Source organism: Bremia lactucae (genome assembly GCF_004359215.1).
Source record: "Bremia lactucae strain SF5 chromosome Unknown BlacSF5_NotPlaced_200_SHOA01000120.1_2678225bp, whole genome shotgun sequence".
Taxonomy (NCBI): Eukaryota; Oomycota; class Peronosporomycetes; order Peronosporales; family Peronosporaceae; genus Bremia; species Bremia lactucae.
In genome coordinates, this window is record NW_027152213.1 from 1,820,689 (window position 1) to 1,838,851 (window position 18,163).

Below are 18,163 nucleotides of genomic sequence, written 5' to 3' on the forward strand. Positions count from 1 at the left end.
TCCTAGTTCAAGGGATTCAGGGGTTCGTAAAGCCAAGTGGCAACTAGTGCCCAAGAGGATATACCTTAGAAAGGCTTCTATCTCTTACAAATCAATGCGCAAGCCTTAGGAAGGCACTTAACGCTTTAAGATCAATGAGGAACTGCACTTTATTTAATTATTTAAATCTAAAAACCTTACCCTAGCTAATTTAAAATAGATTTCGGCCCCAGATTTATATCTGGCGGCGACCACATAATTATTGCCCATATTTAATGGGATTTAAGCAACTAACTATTTTAAAATTAGATAAAGGGTATTTTACCCATTTAGTAAATGTACCACAACAACGGTTCTCCAACCGATGTGTGCCCCATTACACTATCAGCTTAAAGACATGAACTTTCCCTAGTGACCCTGCCAGTTTAGCAGTGGTCAATAAAACTACGTCCTATGACCGACCTCTCGGCGGTATCATAGGCGAGTTTGATGCTAAAAGCGTGAGCGAGGCTCAACGCTTTTTGATTAAGCGATTAGCCATCACACGAAAAGTCCGTGACGAGATGGCAAGCGCACAGGACAAGCAAAAAGAATATGCTGACCGAAATGGTCTCAAAATTAACGAACGCTTTAAAGTGGGTGAAAAAGTACTATTAAGTATTGCTACCCTACCTAAAAATGCAATTTTTGTACTACCTGGAGGTACTACGAAGTTGTTGCACCGTTTCATTGGGCCCTTTAAGGTGGTAATAGAGGTTGGTGACTCAAATTATAGGCTCACCCTTCCCTCGTATATAAAGACGCGCCGTATTTTAAGTGGGTCGTCTGAAACGGTATGTAGACTCAAATGAGCCTCATACCCCCATTCGTCGAAGAAGACGATGGTGACGCCGACTGTGAGTCTAGCGGCGATCAGATGAGGGAGACGGTGAATTTACTTGGTGACTGCCTATGAAAAGGAGCACCAGCTGAGGCCTCTTCGCTAGTCTCAAATGGACTAGCAGAAGTAGCGTAGTGAGAAGAAACAGGGGGTACAGTACCGCCCATGATTTCTTTCACACGCAAGCGGGCGATATTAATTCGCTGCGACCGCTGTATCATCGCATCGGAATGCGGATGAATGCGGCGCAAGAATTTCGCCTCGTATTGGTCGGGCGTTTCATTTAAACGCAACACGACCGGGTCTTCCATAATTTAATGACACCATAATAGTTTTGAGCATTTAGAAAAGCGCGTTTTTTGAGCGACGCTATTGTCCCGTTTACACGAGGCCATTCAGAGAGAGGGAGCATAAGTGATATGCCACCCGTCACACAGCCACGTTTAATACGGCTGGCTTGTGACAGCGACTAAGCACATTCACGCGTCGTCGGCGGAGCGTTACGCTCAGAATCCTCTATGTCAGAACCATTATGGATAATGGTCTGAGCAAAAGACGGTGTGGTTTTACCCAACGGAGAAGCGGCTGCGCCTTTATGGGCAGCGCTCGCAATAACCGTCGCTGCGCTATCCAGCGCAGACGACGAGACAGCATTCGTAAGTGTTGCTGTCTCCATGTTATGAGCAATGATAGAAGTTTGGATGGGCAATAATGTGCCATCATCCTTCCTCGTGAGATCCTTGTCCGCATCATTACTTTGAGGTGACGGCAACGGTCTCGACTCATTGTAGTCGACAATGAGCGACGGATCAACATCCTCACTGATTAAGTGGGATGAATCCTTAAGCCCCGTTAACGCGACAGCAGCAGTAGCGGTCGGCGTTTCAGCTAAGGCATTGGACGCTGCAGGGCGTGTTAACGCGGCGCGCGCGCTAAATGCAAGAGTTAGTGGGCGTCTTCGCAGACGACCCTCCAACGTTGCCCATGTAGGTGGCACCTTTGGCGCCGTGTATGAAAACAGAGGTCGCTAGAGTGAATCAGAGACTTAGCGGCGCGTCAAGCAGCATAGTTCTTCCTTCCACTTTATCGAAGTTTAAAATGTAACTTCGTTCTTTAAGGGAGTGGATAGTGTAACTGGCTAAAGTTGCCCTAATGTTACACAGTCCCCGTTAAATACACTTGGTGTACTCAAGGGGATGGTCAATTTCTTAAATAAAGTAATTAGACCCACCACTTGAGTGTGGTTCACATTTGTGACCAACCCTTGTGTATGTGATGCACATAGGTGCATTCACATTAGGAGGGATGTCGCCTAGCGTCATCCGTTACGCGAGATATATAGAGATACGCTCGCAAAACATATTAGTGTAATCAATAGAGATGACAGTTCAATTTGGTAAAAATTGGAATTTATATTTAATGCGATTATATTTAAATCGGTCTCAAACTACTTTCTACTTATCAAGTGCGCACGAGGAGTCGAATCACCGCTCCCGTGACGACACGTTTACCAGAGTACCTAGTGCGTTGGATGAGGTCGCTAAGGCGCCCACCACAATTACCTCACGGCACACGAAATTAGACGGTCAAACAGCTTCTCCGCTGCGCTAGGGTGTGTGCTTAAGTAGAGCGTGCCCCCATAAAGACTTGCCCACCTACAACTTTCAACTTAAGAAGTGCGCACGTGAAGACGGATTACCGCTTCCGTGACGACACTTGTACTAAAGTACTTAGCTCGTTGGGTGAGGTCGCTTAGGGGCCCACCAACAATCTCACTGCACGTGTGAGAAGACGGTCAAACCGCCTTCTCACTGTGCCTAAAGGTGTGTGCGTAAGTAGAGCGTGGCTGCTATAGTAGCACCTGTCTACACCCACCCTTGTGTCTTAATGTGCTTTCGCATTTAAGGGGATCAAGACATCATCTGCGATTTAAAAAAGTAAGCTCGCCATGCAGGAATACACATCTACAGATGGCATCCAATCATTGGATAAAGTTTATATTTAATTACATTTGGTTTAAATATATTTCCCTAGTCGAACGTGAATAAAACAGTGTCTAGTTTTAATCTAGCCACATCATTTGTCAAAAGGATCCAAAAAGACGAGTGAAGGTATTCTACTTTCATACTTCACTCCTACTTAGTGGCTTGCACTTCATTTGCTGCATCATTGGGGACAAAATAATACTTTTATTGTTGCCTAAATTGTTTATCGGGCATATAAATCTAAAATTCCCTTGCGGATCTCCAATATCAATGACGCTATTATAGGATACTTCTTGTCCTCAAAACTGCATCTCATGCTTTACGCGCAAGTAAAAATATCGTTTGCCTTGCAAAAGGATATATGGAGCTTTGATTTCTCGTGGTGAAGCGTGTGTCGACACAATATTGGTTAAAACGCAACTTTTTAAAATGGCTGTGTCATCACTCCCGGGGCTAACTATATTTTGGTGTTGTCGCATGGTGTTAAGTCATCTGGTCGCTCAATCGTCGCATGAATACCCAATTTTCTCTTCCAGATGATTTCAATTATCGATGAGCGTGATGTATATATTTGAAATTTCGTTTCTGCAGCTGGTGGTAAAAACATGGTCTTAATTAATCTGAACTTTTTTCCAGCTCAATGCTTGCGATGCGAAATAACGCATGAATGTCGCATCCATTTCCGAACAGTCCAAGAAAGTTGCTGGAAGTTTTTTTTACGGCATCTCGATTAGTTGTCGGCTTGCTTCCGATATTGTGACCACAGCAATTGTTGAGCTTGTACAATGGTTCGATATGACATTACTTTATATCTTAATGGCGCAATGAGTCTATTAAATACCTAAGCACGTGATATTGGCTGCAAAATATTCAATATGTTGTGCTTTGTCTTATTTGTTAAGCAAACGTGTCGTTAATTTTCGTGCAAAAAGAAGCCATCATATTTATATGAATCAGATGCCGGCTCTATTTGTCGCAACGAAAAAGTCAAGATTTCCACGTGTCCTACGCTAAAAGGCTTTATCTCCGTCCAGGAACGGGAGGATGTCGTCCCGCTCACGTCTTGTCCATAAAAGTGGATTCGCGCATGCCAGCGCATCACGTTATCCGCTCGTTCTTTTTTTAAGAAACTTCGGTTGGGGGAGGCACAAATTGCTAAACAGTGACATTCTTGTATGATAAACAGGACTGTCATGTCTACTCTTTATCTATCATAAGATATTTATTGCCCGATAGCCACTGCAAACTAACAAAGCCTATGGTCACCGCACAGTCAGGTCCCCCATTCTATTTCAAGCAAGATAAATGGTATTGGATCTTCCACCTGATCGGAGTTTTTCGAAAGTCTCGTTATATTAGCTCATACTTGCTATTGTTAGCGTCACTATCCCTTACAACTTGCATAAAAAATCTAATCTTTTTCGCATTAGGTCTACTGCGACAAGGCTACCACCACTTCATTGGTGGCAATCGATTGCATGACTCGTCTAATTTTAATTTTTGTTTTCAAGAGACCGCTACAGTTTTAATTGGAGCGAGTCATTATCATTTTGCTTCCGTCTCAGTAAGATCTCTTTCTTTCTTATTTCAACGAGCGACATGGTGCGTATGCTCCTGATTAGCAGTATTTTTGTGTCTGCGATTTCCCTCGGAGATTCGAGTGCTTTCCTCGTAGCCGCTAATATAGAGCAGGAAATGCGTGACACAATCCCAGTCGCGCCAGTTGCTAGATACCTGAAAGCTGGAGAACTGCGCAAATCTGCGAAATCTGAGGAGAGAATGTTTTCCAGCTCCAAACTATTCAAATTCTCCAAAGAAGACGAGAAGTTGTTCCAAGAAGCCGCGAAAGAGATTACTGATACAGCTTCAACCGCAAAAGGAGCTACAAGCAAATCAGAGACTGTAAAAAGAGAGATAGACCCAGTTGAAAAAACAATGGCAGCAAAAAGAAGAAAAAGAGCCGATGCAAGAAAGAGAATAGATCTTGAAAATGGCATGGAAAAGCTCAATACAGATGACAACTAAAAGGATAATACAAACAACAATGATGCTACGTAATTTAATGTTGATGTATTAATTAAATCTGTAAGCGTCAAATTTTACTTGACATTTAAAAGCTATTGAAGTAGTACACTCCGAATTATTTCTGGTTGTCAATTTCGTCAATTTGTTAATTGCGCTGGAGCATATGTTAGGTGAATACGGGGTAATTTCTTAAAGGCATTCAGGTCATATTTAAAAAGCCCTGTAAGTACATTGTAATGGTGTTTCCGTTTCATAAATATTATTTTCGGTAAGAGGAATAATAAATACGATTTCCTTTAAGAGAAAATCAATAGATTTTTTGGTCTTTTATCAAATTCGACTTAACAGTTCCAATATTACCAATTTTGGTAATATTGACGCGATAAGACAGTGATTCTTTTAATTGGTTGATTTTAGTTTGAATCAACCGATCTACACGTGTAACGGGGTGTATCGTTACAAGAAAATTAACACTTTAAGGTTGTTAATTGTATATTATCTAAAAGGTAGAGAATATTTGGAGAATATATCTTTACGTGGTAATTTCCTAAAAGCTTATCTATTGGTAGATATACACCATTATATCTACTTTCTCCGCGGTCCAGTCAGCGCTGGACGCACGCAAAAGAAAAAGACAGATAAGACTTCATTACATGTTTTGTATTAGTTTAAAATTAATTTAGTACTTAATAGACAGAAGCAGAAGAACTTAATTATATTAAATACGGTTTTATCAACCTCTTTTAAGCAAGTGCTATAAAGAGAGTCTTCCTTTGCACGTACTAGGTGCGTGAACTGACGTGAGGCACCACTCGCACCGAGGCAGTGCGAAGTGGACTTTTATTGAAACAGTACAAGTCAGTAGTGCTCCGTTACACCTGGTAGCACTTTGTAGTTCGTCCGTTTCGCGTGATAGCTACTCCTTTCTAAGTGACATAGAAAGGAGTGCGGTCAAACGAATGAGTTCGACCGTAGGGAACGATGCCATCTTGGCCATGCTGTCCGATTTTGACAAAGATGCCCTCTATTTATCATCGCCAAGTTCATACACATGAACATGACGAGGCGAAGGAGAAGGTAGCCTTGCTTAATCCGCAAGGCTCTCAACAGGCAGAATTGTTGAGGTTACAACAAGTACAGAACCCTGTACCTGGGATGACGCACACGCGTCGTCCGGAAACCTGAAAGATTGACATCTCTAAGTATAGGGGAGTCGAAGAAGACTCTCTCTTGAGATGGTTTGTCGAGTTGGACGATGCATTAAGGGCACGTCACATCGTCGACGAGCAAATGCAAGTCGCATTCGCTCAATCAGATTAGGCAGGTCGCTCCAAAACTTGGGCATTGAGCCTTACGTTGCGCGACCCATACGTCTTTGGGTCGCTATAGGCTTTTAAAGCCCGGCTCAAACAGACGTTTGAACCGCCAAGGGCTGAGTTCAGAGCTCGTTCAGAGCTTCTGAAACTTAAGCAAGGCAAGCGTGATGTTCACGCATATTTTCAGCACATACGACTCTTAGCGAGTTGTATAACAAATAACATAGTCCAAGAACACACGTTGATTACGGTGTTCATGCAAGGTCTTACGGATGGTCCCGTAAAGACCCACCTGTTCCGCTTGGGACTGGATACGCTTCAAGAAGCAACATCCGTTGCGGAATAGAAGGATTTTAAGCTTGAGACAGGCTTAAGCTAGTTCGTCATCGTATCGTCCTCCATGACGACACGATTTAGGAAGTCCAGAGCACATGGACCTCTCTTACATCGAAAGCGAGAGACCTCGCTTTTCAAACAACAAGCGATTGCAGAAAAATGCAATCGCTGTCAAAAGTTAGGACACTATGCTAATAATCGTAGTGCTTCACGCCCAGTACCGAGAGGTACTGACCATAAATATGGACCTAATGCAAAAAGGGCAACGGTCACGGGTCCGACGTTGTTGCGAAATCACAGCAGCGAGGCGGACCTTAAAAAAACGGTCGGGCTCAATAGGGGCGCAACGCCCTACTGATCCAGCAACATCAAGAGAATTTGCAAATCTCTTGACTAAAGTTGCTCCGGACACACAATCATTATGTATCTCTGCACCTGGTGATGATGTATTCCTCATCACCTTGAAGTTGAAAAGTGACAAATGATTTGTCCCTTTGAGCCCTAGTGGACTGTGGGCTTCGAATAACTTTATTCGTCGTCAGTCGCCAGAGGGTCGTAGACTCAACATAATGAGCGCGACATTCATCCAACGAGGATGACGGTGCTCCTAGCGACGGGCGCATCTATAGTAGTAATGAAACGCGTAGTGAAATTTCACCACACGTCGTATTGGATTTAGATGACAAATTTGATGTCATCCTAGATTTACCTTAGCTCAAAAAATTTGAGCCGATATCATCTGGCAGCATCGATCCGTAAAGATGCCTGCCACATGTTCATCAGATGGCCATCTCATCAACATCTTGGAGCGTCCACAAGCGTGTGAATGTACTACGAGTGAGTGCAATGGTCTCACTTGTGGTACGGTTGTTAGTACGACTGAACAAGATCACGGTGTGATTACTAAGCTCTGTGGAGTCACCTGCCGGCGACTGTGCGAATACACAGGCAGAGCCGAAGGTCCACCACTCGAATAAGTCGAGTGGATTGAGACATGAATGTACGCCTAGCGGGCAACATTCAAGGAAGAGGTTGACCAAAATGGACAACACGATGATCCAAGGTCAAGTAGAGAGTCGACCGTAAAGGACCCGACTGTGATAGCGCAATCACAGTCGGAAGACGTTGAGGGAAAAGGTCCCCACGTACTTGAGGAGAAATCTTCTCAAATAGCTAATGCTGAAGGGACTAGACTTCAGCATCCCAAGGGATTGATCCTCGGCAGCCTGTGGATAAATCCCTGGAAGAAACCGAGAAATTGAATGTCTTGGTTAATGACGGATCACGAGTAGGCGCTTATACTCTTGATATGTATGCTCCTCCGAAAACTTACTTCGGGGATAACTCAATGACCGACCCTAAAACCCAAGCGGTTCTTGAAAGATCTGCATAGTGGTAAAATCAAGCAGATCTGCGTACTCGTCACAGAGGACGAATACGTAACCGACATTCGGTCAGCAGTAATTTTTGCAGAGAGCGAACTGGTTCTCAGCAGCTCATCGATGGACGAAAGTGTCCTCGATGTGAAGACTCGGATTGAGAGATATACTACTCAATCCTGGGAGTCACTTAAGACAAATCCTTTATATAAGGATTTGATTGATTTCAGGGATGTATTCCTTAAAACAGTTCCATGCGAGTTGCCTAAAGATAAAGGCACTCGACATGAGATCGAGCTCAAACCGGGCTCGAAGTACTGTGTCATGAAGCAGTAGCCACTGCCTCGTGAACAAGTACTTGCGATCGATGAATAGTTTATCGATCGATTTAAAGCAGGCCATGTGAGGGAGTCAACCTCCCCACATAGCTCTCCGACCTTCTCTGTGCGAAAGGCCACAGGAGCGTGGCGGACAACACACGCATTCAATAAACTGAATGCTGCAGCAGTACCGGCTCAAACGCCGATACCTAGAAAAGACGTAATCATTGATGGCAAGTCTAAGAGTACCCTCTTTTTGTCTATGGATCTGATAGATGGATTTTATCAGATCCTTATGCGTGAACGGGACATCCCGTACAGAGCAGTGAGCACTCCCGGCGGGATGCTCTGGGAATGGCTAGTAATACCACAGGGGCTTAGTAACGCCCCTGCAACATTCAACAGATGCGTAACAAATCTGTTGAGACCGGGGCGAGAAGTCGCACCGAGCTTTTTTGACGATGTATTCGTCCATAGCCGAGCAATAGACGGAAAGAAGGACGTGGAAGTTCATAATACTCACGTTCGTCAGGTTCTTACACTTATGCGAAAGCATAAGTTGTATGCAATCTCAAGAAGTGCATATTCGCTGCAAGCGAAATACTACTTCTTGGGTGCATCGTCGGTAAACACGGCGTGCGCCCTGATCCCGAGAAGATTTAGGCAATCACCGACTGGCCAATTCCAGTCGATGTCAAGGGACTTAGAAAGTTTCTTGGATTAGCGATGTACTTGCACCAAGTATTCCCGCAATTATGCCGAGATGACAGTTCATCTCTCTCGTCTCGTGAAAAATGACGAGAAATGGGTATGGATCGCTAATTGTCAGCGTTCCTTTGAAGGTATCAAGCAAAGCTTGATGCAACCGCCCATCTTGGCGATTGCAGATCAAGACAGACCATTCCATGTGGTCTGTGACGCCAGCGATTTCGCAATCGGCTGTGCGTTAATGCAATACGATACAGACGGTGCGGAGCGCGTCAACGGTTTTCAATCGCGTCAGCTGTAACCAGCTGAACGCAATTACCCAGTGCATGACAAGGAATTCCGCGCCATGAAATATACACTGGCTAAGTTTAGGGTCTATCTTTAGGGTCTATCTCCTCGGAGATAGACAGTTCATCGTATATTCGGACCATGCGTCATTACGCACGGCCATAAATAGCCCACACCTCTCGCAAAGAATGGCGAGGTGGCTATCCTTATTCGCGGAGTATAATTTCTCTGTGAAATATAAACCAGGACTACTTAATGTCGCGCTGATGCGTTATCACGACGTAGATTTCGAACCGGCTGCGCATTTTAACAGCGAAAATACTCCCACTGTTGCAACTTTCATTTCATGTGTTCCGTCATCAACCTTATTTGATGACATAAAAAGCCTACGCAGAACATAAGGACCTTCTGTGTGTAATAATCATCTGATGAATCTATCCGATAAATATATTAAAGGTTTATCGGCTTTATATCGATCGTCATCCGATCGATACACAACACGCAACGGCTTATTGTATTACACAGCCGTTGCGGGCGACACTCCACGTGTCGTCGTCCCAACTCTATGATTTGTGCTGCGCATCATGTATGAGTGTCACGATGCACCATCAAGTGGGCATCGTGGACATGAGAAAACTTATCTCACAGTAAGTCGCGACTTTTACTGGCCCCGCCAGTATCAGTTCGTGCGCAAGTACATTTGTGCTTGCGTGGTATGTCAACGAGTGAACCCTAGCCCTTCATCCCGTGCACCCTCCAACCTCTACCACTTCCGGCAGAATGTTGGCAGTCCGTATCTATAAACTTCGTCTTCGGATTTCCCGAAGATGATCACAAAAACAATGGAATCTTTTTTTTTGAATGACAGATTCAGCAAGTTGGTACATCTTGTCAAAATACCAGAGTCGATCACGGCTACGAATTGTGCCCGTGCCTTTATCGACACGGTATACAAACTCCGCGGTTTACCCCGCGAACTGGTCTCCATTAGAGATCCACGGTTCACGGCGGAGTTGTGGCAATCCGCGTTCAGATCTCTCGGAACACGGATGAATATGTCAACTTCTGATCATCCAGAGACAGATGGTCAGACGGAACGCGTAAATCGCGTCCTCGAAGAGATACTTCGAGGTTACGTCCAATCGTACCAGAATTGGAGCGAGTTCTTACCGATGATCGAATACGCCGTGTGCATGCGTCTAAAACGCATACACCAATCTTCGTAAATGGCTTACGCCATCCACGCATACCCACAAAGATCCTCTAGTTTAAGGGAGAGGTGGACTCGCACGAGCAAAGCTATTTCTGGCTCATGCTCATCACGCGTCGAAGTTACCAACGACGCGAATGACGTCGATGTCGAAGCACTCGACATCGAAGATGAGAAAACTCTCATGGCAGTGCGCACAAAGCGCACTGAAAAAGACAAAACAAATGAGTCAACGCAGTGGACCGTCAGTAACATAACGCAGACAAACATGGAAGAGCAAATGTTCTTTCATTAAAAATTAATGACCTAGTACTACTCTCTACGGTAAGCTTACCTAAGCGTGTAGTCACTAACGTGGGTAGCCTAAAACTACTACCCAAGTTCATTGGTCCTTTCTGTGTACTGCATCGCAGAGGCAATGCATACACAATCGAATTGCCACGTAGGATGCGTTCGCAATCTTGCGTTTTACGTTGGTCGGCTCCGCCCGTACCAATCCCTAAGAAATTCTTGTGGTCACGAACCAGATTTTCATGTTGAATCTGAAGATTCTCATGCCTTCCTCGAAACCGATGAGCGGAAGACAGCTCGTCGCGAAGAGCGTGATATTTCTGTTCGTACTCCAACATGGAATACGCACTCTTCGAACGGTCTTCCAACCGTTCGATATAGTGAGGCTGCACCGTATGCTCCAACGGGCGACGCTTACCGCGCTCGTGATCAAGTCCCTCCTCCAAATCATGGAGGAAGTGATCGATTTTGTCTAGATCCGACAGATCGGTCGGATTTCATTTCCCCCCTTCCGCCACGAACATTGGTGGATTCCCGCGGTGGTCAACGTTTCCTTGTGGAACGTATTCAAAACCACCGTAATGTGAAGGGGCAGCGAACGAGTTATCTTGTTCGCTGGCGCGATTATCGACCTTAACATGACAGCTGGGAGCCTCGTACCCAGCTGGCTGTTGACGTTGAGGGCCTCGTCCGTCAGAATGACGAGACCCATCCGATGGATCAGATGGTCCATCGGAAAACGCGCGCCCCTGGCGCCTGTAAATCGATTGCAAAACGTCAATCGCATCGCGAATCTCGATAGATATGCGAGCCCTTCCCCAGGGCGAAGTAAGGGAATAGACAGCCCCATTTACTCGCTTCGTGTTGTCAACAGGGATCACCCCACATGAGGCCTGAAAGTCCTGCCTCACGTGACAACCAATGCAATTTTTAACTTGCACCGATTGAAGTTTGTTTCTCAAACTTGACGCGAATCGCGTCAAGTTTTTGAAGCCATGCTTCGCGTCCAATGTCTTTGACATTGCAAATGAACGCGCTCCAGGCTTGCATAAGCGAGACTCTATCTCGCTTGTTGTTGCCACTATACCATCGATGCTTAAAAGCATCGAGATAAAAATCTTCCTCAGCGCGAAAGTTCTTCGGGCTTGAATCAAGGCCATGTAGCTACCGCATGGACTTGTTAATGATGGATAGAATTAAAAATGATGGTTTTGACCAATCAACATCGTTTTTAATAAAGTGGTCCTATAGTGACCACTCTACACAATGACAGTCAGAGTGATTGTCGTTTAAGGGAGGGGTGATGTAACGGGGTGTATCGTTACATGAAATTAACTGCAATTTAAAGGCTGTTAATTAATATATTATCTAAAAGGTGGATAATATTTGGAGAATATTACGTTACATGGTAATATTCTAAAAGCTGATCAATTGCTAGATATAGCCATTTATCTACTTTCTCCGCGATCCAGTCAGCGTTGGACGCGCGCAAAGAGAGAGACAGATAAGACTTTATTACACGGTTTGTATCAAGTTTAATTAAGTCAGTATTAAATAGATAGAAACAGAAGAACTTAATTATATTAAATACAGTTTTCTTTTACCCTCTTTAAAGCAAGTGTTTTAAAGAGAGTCTTTCTCTGCACGTACTAGTGTACGTTTAGTGACGTGAGGCACCACTCGCACTGAGGCAGTGCGAAGTGGGCTTGTACTGGTGCAGTACAAGTCAGTAGTGCCCCGTTACAGCAAGGCTGTAAATTGCTCGTGTGTTTAGACTACACGGATGACCAGTTGCGACCGTCTCCGTTAAGGCCCGCTTCACGCACTCAGAAGATCGACTTCCAGAACGTACCACCAGATCTCTATCTGGTGGCATAAATGGATTCTAATTATTTTACCTATTTCAAATAGAAAGAGTATTTAACCCAACATGTGAAATGTACCACATTAACGGTTTACCAACCGAAGTGTGCCATCACATTTTAAGAGCTTGCACATTTCTTTAGTGAGCAATTTCAAAAATTCACATGCTCATTATAATAATTTGAGCACATTTGTTTCGTATGCGAAAACGTCGAGAAGAAGTGATTAGGGCAAGTCGAATCTTAATTGAGTCGCTCGTTCGATTGACATATTGATTTTAGAATTGCGTACACCGGAGCGGAATCTCCGAATCTTCTACATCAGTGACATGACTTATACCAATCGGTTTACAATACGACAGATGTTGCCGACCTGTCGTTGATTAATTCTAGCTTATCTGCACTCGTGAATCTTGGTACGGTAGGTAGGTAAGAGACAGACAGGGGTGCAGAGAGTTTCTTCCAATACAGATCTAAACTATTACATATAAGTGTCATGTATTATTCATTAGTCAATACAGCAACAACTAACGCATCAGTTGAAAGTGCCATGAAGTTTGGAAAGGAGCTGCTGCTAAGAATTGTGCAGAGCAATCCGCAATGGGCTCCATTTTGGCTCAGCTATAACATTCTTAAAAAGCGTATTAAGACTGCGACCTCCACCGCGCACCGCGCCACTAAACAGCAGAATATTGGTGCGCATGAACTGCAGCTTGAATAATACTTATGCTCTGATAATGACGAAAATTTGCAGCTGAGTCCAAAGTAGAAGTGGCTTTCTTTCGTGACTTGCAGGTCGAGCTCAAAAAGATATCGCTGTTCTACGTAGCGGAAGAGAAACGCTGTTTCTTACGGTACCAGAAACTACACTCCATGCTCAAGAGTCACCGAGTGTGTGCACAAAATCAATAATTATTCGACGCAGGCCTTTTTTCTGACTAATTACATGCCTAATAGAAAGAGAGAAATATTGAGGCGTCTAAGCTGCAGCGGCTGCTGTTCGCCTTTGTTCATTTTTATCACAAGTGTATCCGTCTCGAGAGTTTTGCCGTCATGAACTATCAGGGATTCTCCAAGGTGAAATTGAATGCATAGGGTGAGAATTCACAGCTCGCTAACGTTTTCTACACGATTACATTAGATCCTAAAGAAACACGATAAAATGACGGGATACAACACGCGGTCCAGGTATATGCTCCGAAAGGTAAACTTGTCCCCGTTTTCGAGCTATCAAAATCTGTTGAAGATTTTGTCGAACACTGAGAAGATGTTCTTCGAGGTGGACCGTAACGTTCGTATGGCAGCCACCATGCCAGCGCAAAAGCTGAAGATCAGAGCACAGGCGACGAATGATCCAGGAATGTTGTCCACGGTCAAGCCCACTCCTCCGCTACCTTCGAAATTTCTTTTTTCAAGTGTTACGCCTTCAATAGTCGCTGCATCATTCCACGCTTCGACGCTGAAGTCTAGCTAAAACTACGTATATTAGATATCGTACCACCCACTTTTCTTGGTGATCAACTTAAGTGCATTTTTAAATTATTATTACGCCAGAAATTTTAATTTCGACCGCCATTTTCGAACGCCACGATTGGTAAATTCACGACATATTTGAAATTTCCAACATGGCACAACTCCTTCGAGCAGCAGCGAACGGGAACCTCGACAAGGTTATCGAGTTACGCAATGACTGGGGCTTTCAAAACAAGAAGGGCGATTCCGGTACGCATTTCCATTACAGGATATCAACAATGTTGTTTTCCTCTTATTTGCTGCCATTCCTAGTGCTGCACGTTGCGGTGGCCGAGGACCAGTTGAAGATTGTGCAGCATCTCGTGTCCAATGGAGCGATGCTCAATTTACAGGATAAGAAGCGCCGCTTTACACCGCTAATGTTGGCATTAGCTCAGCAGCCTCCATGCTTTGAGGAAATTTTCCAAGCTTTGCTCAAGGGAAAACCCGATCTGAGCGTACAGGACTCATCTGGCCAGACGGTATTGCATTTAGCTGCAGGTGCGTCTTACGGTATGGTATCTGCTTAATCAACGTGATAATATAAATCTGATTCGATGCAATATATTACAGAGTACGAGAAGCCAGAGGCGCTCAAATTGCTGTTACGAGCCAAGCCCAAGGTAGATGCAGTGGACAATCAAAAGATGACAGCGCTTCACGTTGCGGTTGGTAAAGGGAACTTTGAAATTGTTCAATTTTTAATTGAGTCGGGTCAAGCTAGTGTCAACGTCTCGGATGGCAAGGGCAACACACCACTGTACGTGCCTTTTGTGCGCTGTAGCGGAAATATCTTTATATTTGGTGTTCGTGACTCTAGACATTGGGCGTGTATCAAGAATGGCAGTACCCAGCTCGAAATCATCAAGTATTTGATTGATAAGGTTTATAGTACTATTTATTGCTATTGTCATGAAAAAATTGACTTTTGATGTTTGGATGCACAGGGGGCGAAGCCTCTGAAGAATAGCCGTGGCAACAGCCCATTGCACTCGGAGGCAATGCACTGTGATCCCACCGCAAATTGGCCAACGGCAGCTGCAGAAATACTAACTACGGCGTTTCCTGATTTAATAGCTGAAGTCAATAACAATGGATTGACTGCGCGGCAAACGTTTGAGCAAGACATTGACGCGGAAGATCCAGTGGAGGAGGCTCCAGTCAAGTCCTTCGCGAAGATTAATCGGCGCAGCAAGGACAAGGGTGAGTCTATTCATGGGAATACTCTAGCAGCGCGTGCTGGTGCGTTTTAAACCTTGTAATGATTGATAATCTAGCTCTCATCTCGGCTTTGTCAAAACTGCGCAGCTGCAATCGCTCACTCAAGGAAGAAAGTTGTCCCGATTAGCAAGCAAGGCACCAGCATGGCTCCGTATGTTTGGGCTGCCTTAATATTTGCTGTAGTGGCTGTCTTGAGCGCTTTATTGTCGACATAGCCTGAAGCATGCAGCGCATCTCAGACAACTTTAAAGCAGTCTCTTAATCCTTCGTGACAGTAGGCAGTGACCAGTTATACTGATTACAATGGAAAGCTGCACATATGCTTATAGCTAAGCATACTATGATTACGGTTGGTCTATGTAATTCGTCCTTATTACAATGTCATCATAAGCTTGGAAAGTTGAAAGGAATATATTCTCTTGGCCTGCTATAATGTGCATGTTATACGCTTTACAAAGTCTCAATCGCTATCAGAAGACGACGAGGATCCGTGGTCATGGTGGTCTCGTTCGTTCTCGACCTCGATTTCGTCTTCTTCTCCGACATCGGCCTCGTCTTCTATAAACTGGTTACAACCACGAGATCGGCCATGTATCTCCATTCCTTCGTCAGAGTCAGACTCACCGTCTTCGCTGTCTATCTCGTCTTTTTCGATAAATTCTGCATCACTATCAGAATCGCTATCCTCAACAAAACCCTTCAAATTGCCCTTTTCGTCCACGTCTTCCTGGTCCAAACGGCTTGGAAAATCTAACTTTCCAGCAAGTTCAGGCAAATCAAGACAAATTTCATCCTGATTTCCATCAAGATCGTCAAAAACTCTCGACAAGAGAATTTGTTGAACTAAGGCACTCTTGCGCTCCAATTGCCAATGAGCACACAGCTGTTTGATTAAAGCACCGACATCACGGACAGAAGACAAACTCTCTAAAAGTGGATACAGTAGCTCCAGAACTTCACCATTCGACTCCATCATCGCTACACGGCGTTCAAGTGCCTCGACGAACGATGGGTCACACACACTCAGGTGTCCATTCTCCACAGCTGACGCCAGCTTGTTCATCAAAACCCCCGCAGTTCCCGAACCAGCTTCAAATACTTGCACAAGCTGATTTGCTGATAAATTCACACCCAATCCTTCCAAAAACTCAACATTTACTAGCTCGGGGCATGTATCTAGCAAAAAACGAGCTGTCTTTGTCTGCTCGAAATCCCATTCAGCAGCAAAGAGTCGAATAAGGCGACCAACCTCAACTAGCTCCCATTGCTCTCGAGCAGCCGAATCAATCATACGAGAAAATAGCGAGTCCACTTCATCGCGTTGTCTTGAATCAAAATACTCATTCTCCTTCTCACTTTCGGAAGATGAAGATAATTCAGCTGACATAGCATTTTGGCGTGGTGACTCATGTGCCATTGTGTCGCTCTCATTTTGACATTGAACTATTTTCTTCGTATTGGACGTATTTGCATGTTTGAGACGTGCAGCCGTTTGGTTCTTCATAGATGTTACCTTAAGAGATCCCTGGAGTCCATTACTAGAGGCTAATGGCTTTAAACTACTGTCCGTGTGGGAGGCCGAGTTGTCTGTGAAGATCTCTTTAGGAATTGTGACAAGGCCTATCTCAGCTTTATCCATGCTTGTACTTGAGCTTTTAGGCGCGATATGGCTGCTGTGAGCTACTCGAGATCGTCCTTTCCTCATTCTTTTCTTCGCCCTCTTGTTTTCAACACGCCCTTCGCCACTACTGAGGCCATTAAGGTGGACAGCGTTCAACGGAGGCGTGCTAACATCAGCCCTCTCTTCCAATATCCCAGCACTTGATAAAGATTCCACCACGACATTGTGCGTCTCAGGCGGTGGCATGCCATTTTCTACTGTCGTACGCTGCTTAATCTTTTCATGATCGATCTTTGTTTCTTTCGGCACCGAGCGAACTGACTGGGATAGCGTTGACTTCATCGTTGTCTTACTTTTCTTCTGCATTTGCTTCGTTTCCGCTTTTTTCTTCTCTTTCGTCTTCGGGCTCTTTATCTCAATCGTCTTCAAATCCGCTGTCTCCTTCTTCGTTTCCTTCGTCGCCTTCGTTTGCTTGGTATTCGCTTCATTCTTTTTCTCCTTCTTTTCCTTCTTCTCTTTTTCCGTTATGTCCCTCACCTTTGCCTCTTTCTCTACCTTCTCCTTCTTTGTTTTTTTTTTCTCCTTTTTGGTCGTCTTCCTCTCCACCAGCTTTTCCTTCGTATCCTCTTGTATTTTAGTATCCCCTTCGTTCTTTATCGTCTTCTTTTCTTTCTTTTCCCGTTTCCTTTTCTTCTTCTCCTCTATTGCCCCTTCTTTCTCTTTTATCGTCGCAACATTCGCCATTACTTCCGTATCCTCTTTCTTCTCCTTCTTTGCCTTCGTCTCTCTAACCTTCTCCATCCCTTCCTTCTCGTCTTTTACCACTGCCTTCTTCACTTTATTCGTTTTCTCTTTCTTCGTCTTCATCTTCTCCTGAGGCACATCATCGTTTGTCCTGCTCGAAGCCTTGACAACTACCGGACGGGCCCTTTCCTTCGTCTTCTCCACGGGAACAGCAGCCACAATTTCCTTTTTCGTAGCCTTCGTAGACTTTTTCTTTCTTAGTTTAATCACGGGTACGAGATCTCCGCCATCCGTGTCAGCACGTTTTAGCTTAAGCTTCTTGTGCTTCGACTTAAGCATTACAGTGGGAGGTTCGAGATCGTCGAAGGTATCGCTATCCTGTGGAAGATCAAATACTCGAGCATTGAAAGCTGCTAGTCGCTTAAGACCATCGTCATTGCCAGCTTCAAAGCTTTCGGAGCGTCGGCGTTTCCTCGCCATTTATGA

At 44.5% G+C, this 18,163-nt stretch overlaps 3 protein-coding genes across 3 annotated transcripts; 2 read left to right on the forward strand and 1 right to left on the reverse strand.

The window, feature by feature from the left end:
- Positions 1 to 13,129: 13,129 nt before the first annotated feature.
- Positions 13,130 to 14,136, forward strand: CCR75_002146 (uncharacterized protein; the record flags this gene model as incomplete). Its single annotated transcript, XM_067960246.1, has 4 exons — positions 13,130 to 13,274; positions 13,334 to 13,470; positions 13,537 to 13,656; positions 13,721 to 14,136. The coding sequence occupies 4 exons, from the start codon at positions 13,130 to 13,132 to the stop codon at positions 14,051 to 14,053; spliced, it is 735 nt and encodes a 244-aa protein (XP_067814562.1). The 3' UTR covers positions 14,054 to 14,136.
- Positions 14,137 to 14,194: 58 nt separating this feature from the next.
- CCR75_002145 (uncharacterized protein) lies at positions 14,195 to 18,133 on the forward strand. Its single transcript, XM_067960245.1, has 6 exons — positions 14,195 to 14,301; positions 14,365 to 14,592; positions 14,665 to 14,851; positions 14,912 to 14,975; positions 15,039 to 15,333; positions 15,400 to 18,133. Exons 1-6 carry the CDS (start codon positions 14,205 to 14,207, stop codon positions 15,525 to 15,527), a joined length of 999 nt encoding a protein of 332 aa, XP_067814561.1. The 5' UTR covers positions 14,195 to 14,204; the 3' UTR covers positions 15,528 to 18,133.
- On the reverse strand, positions 15,773 to 18,157 carry CCR75_002144 (uncharacterized protein; the record flags this gene model as incomplete). The annotated part of the gene is made up of 1 exon (XM_067960244.1): positions 15,773 to 18,157. One exon carries the CDS (start codon positions 18,155 to 18,157, stop codon positions 15,773 to 15,775), a length of 2,385 nt encoding a protein of 794 aa, XP_067814560.1.
- Between the last annotated feature and the right edge of the window lie 6 nt (positions 18,158 to 18,163).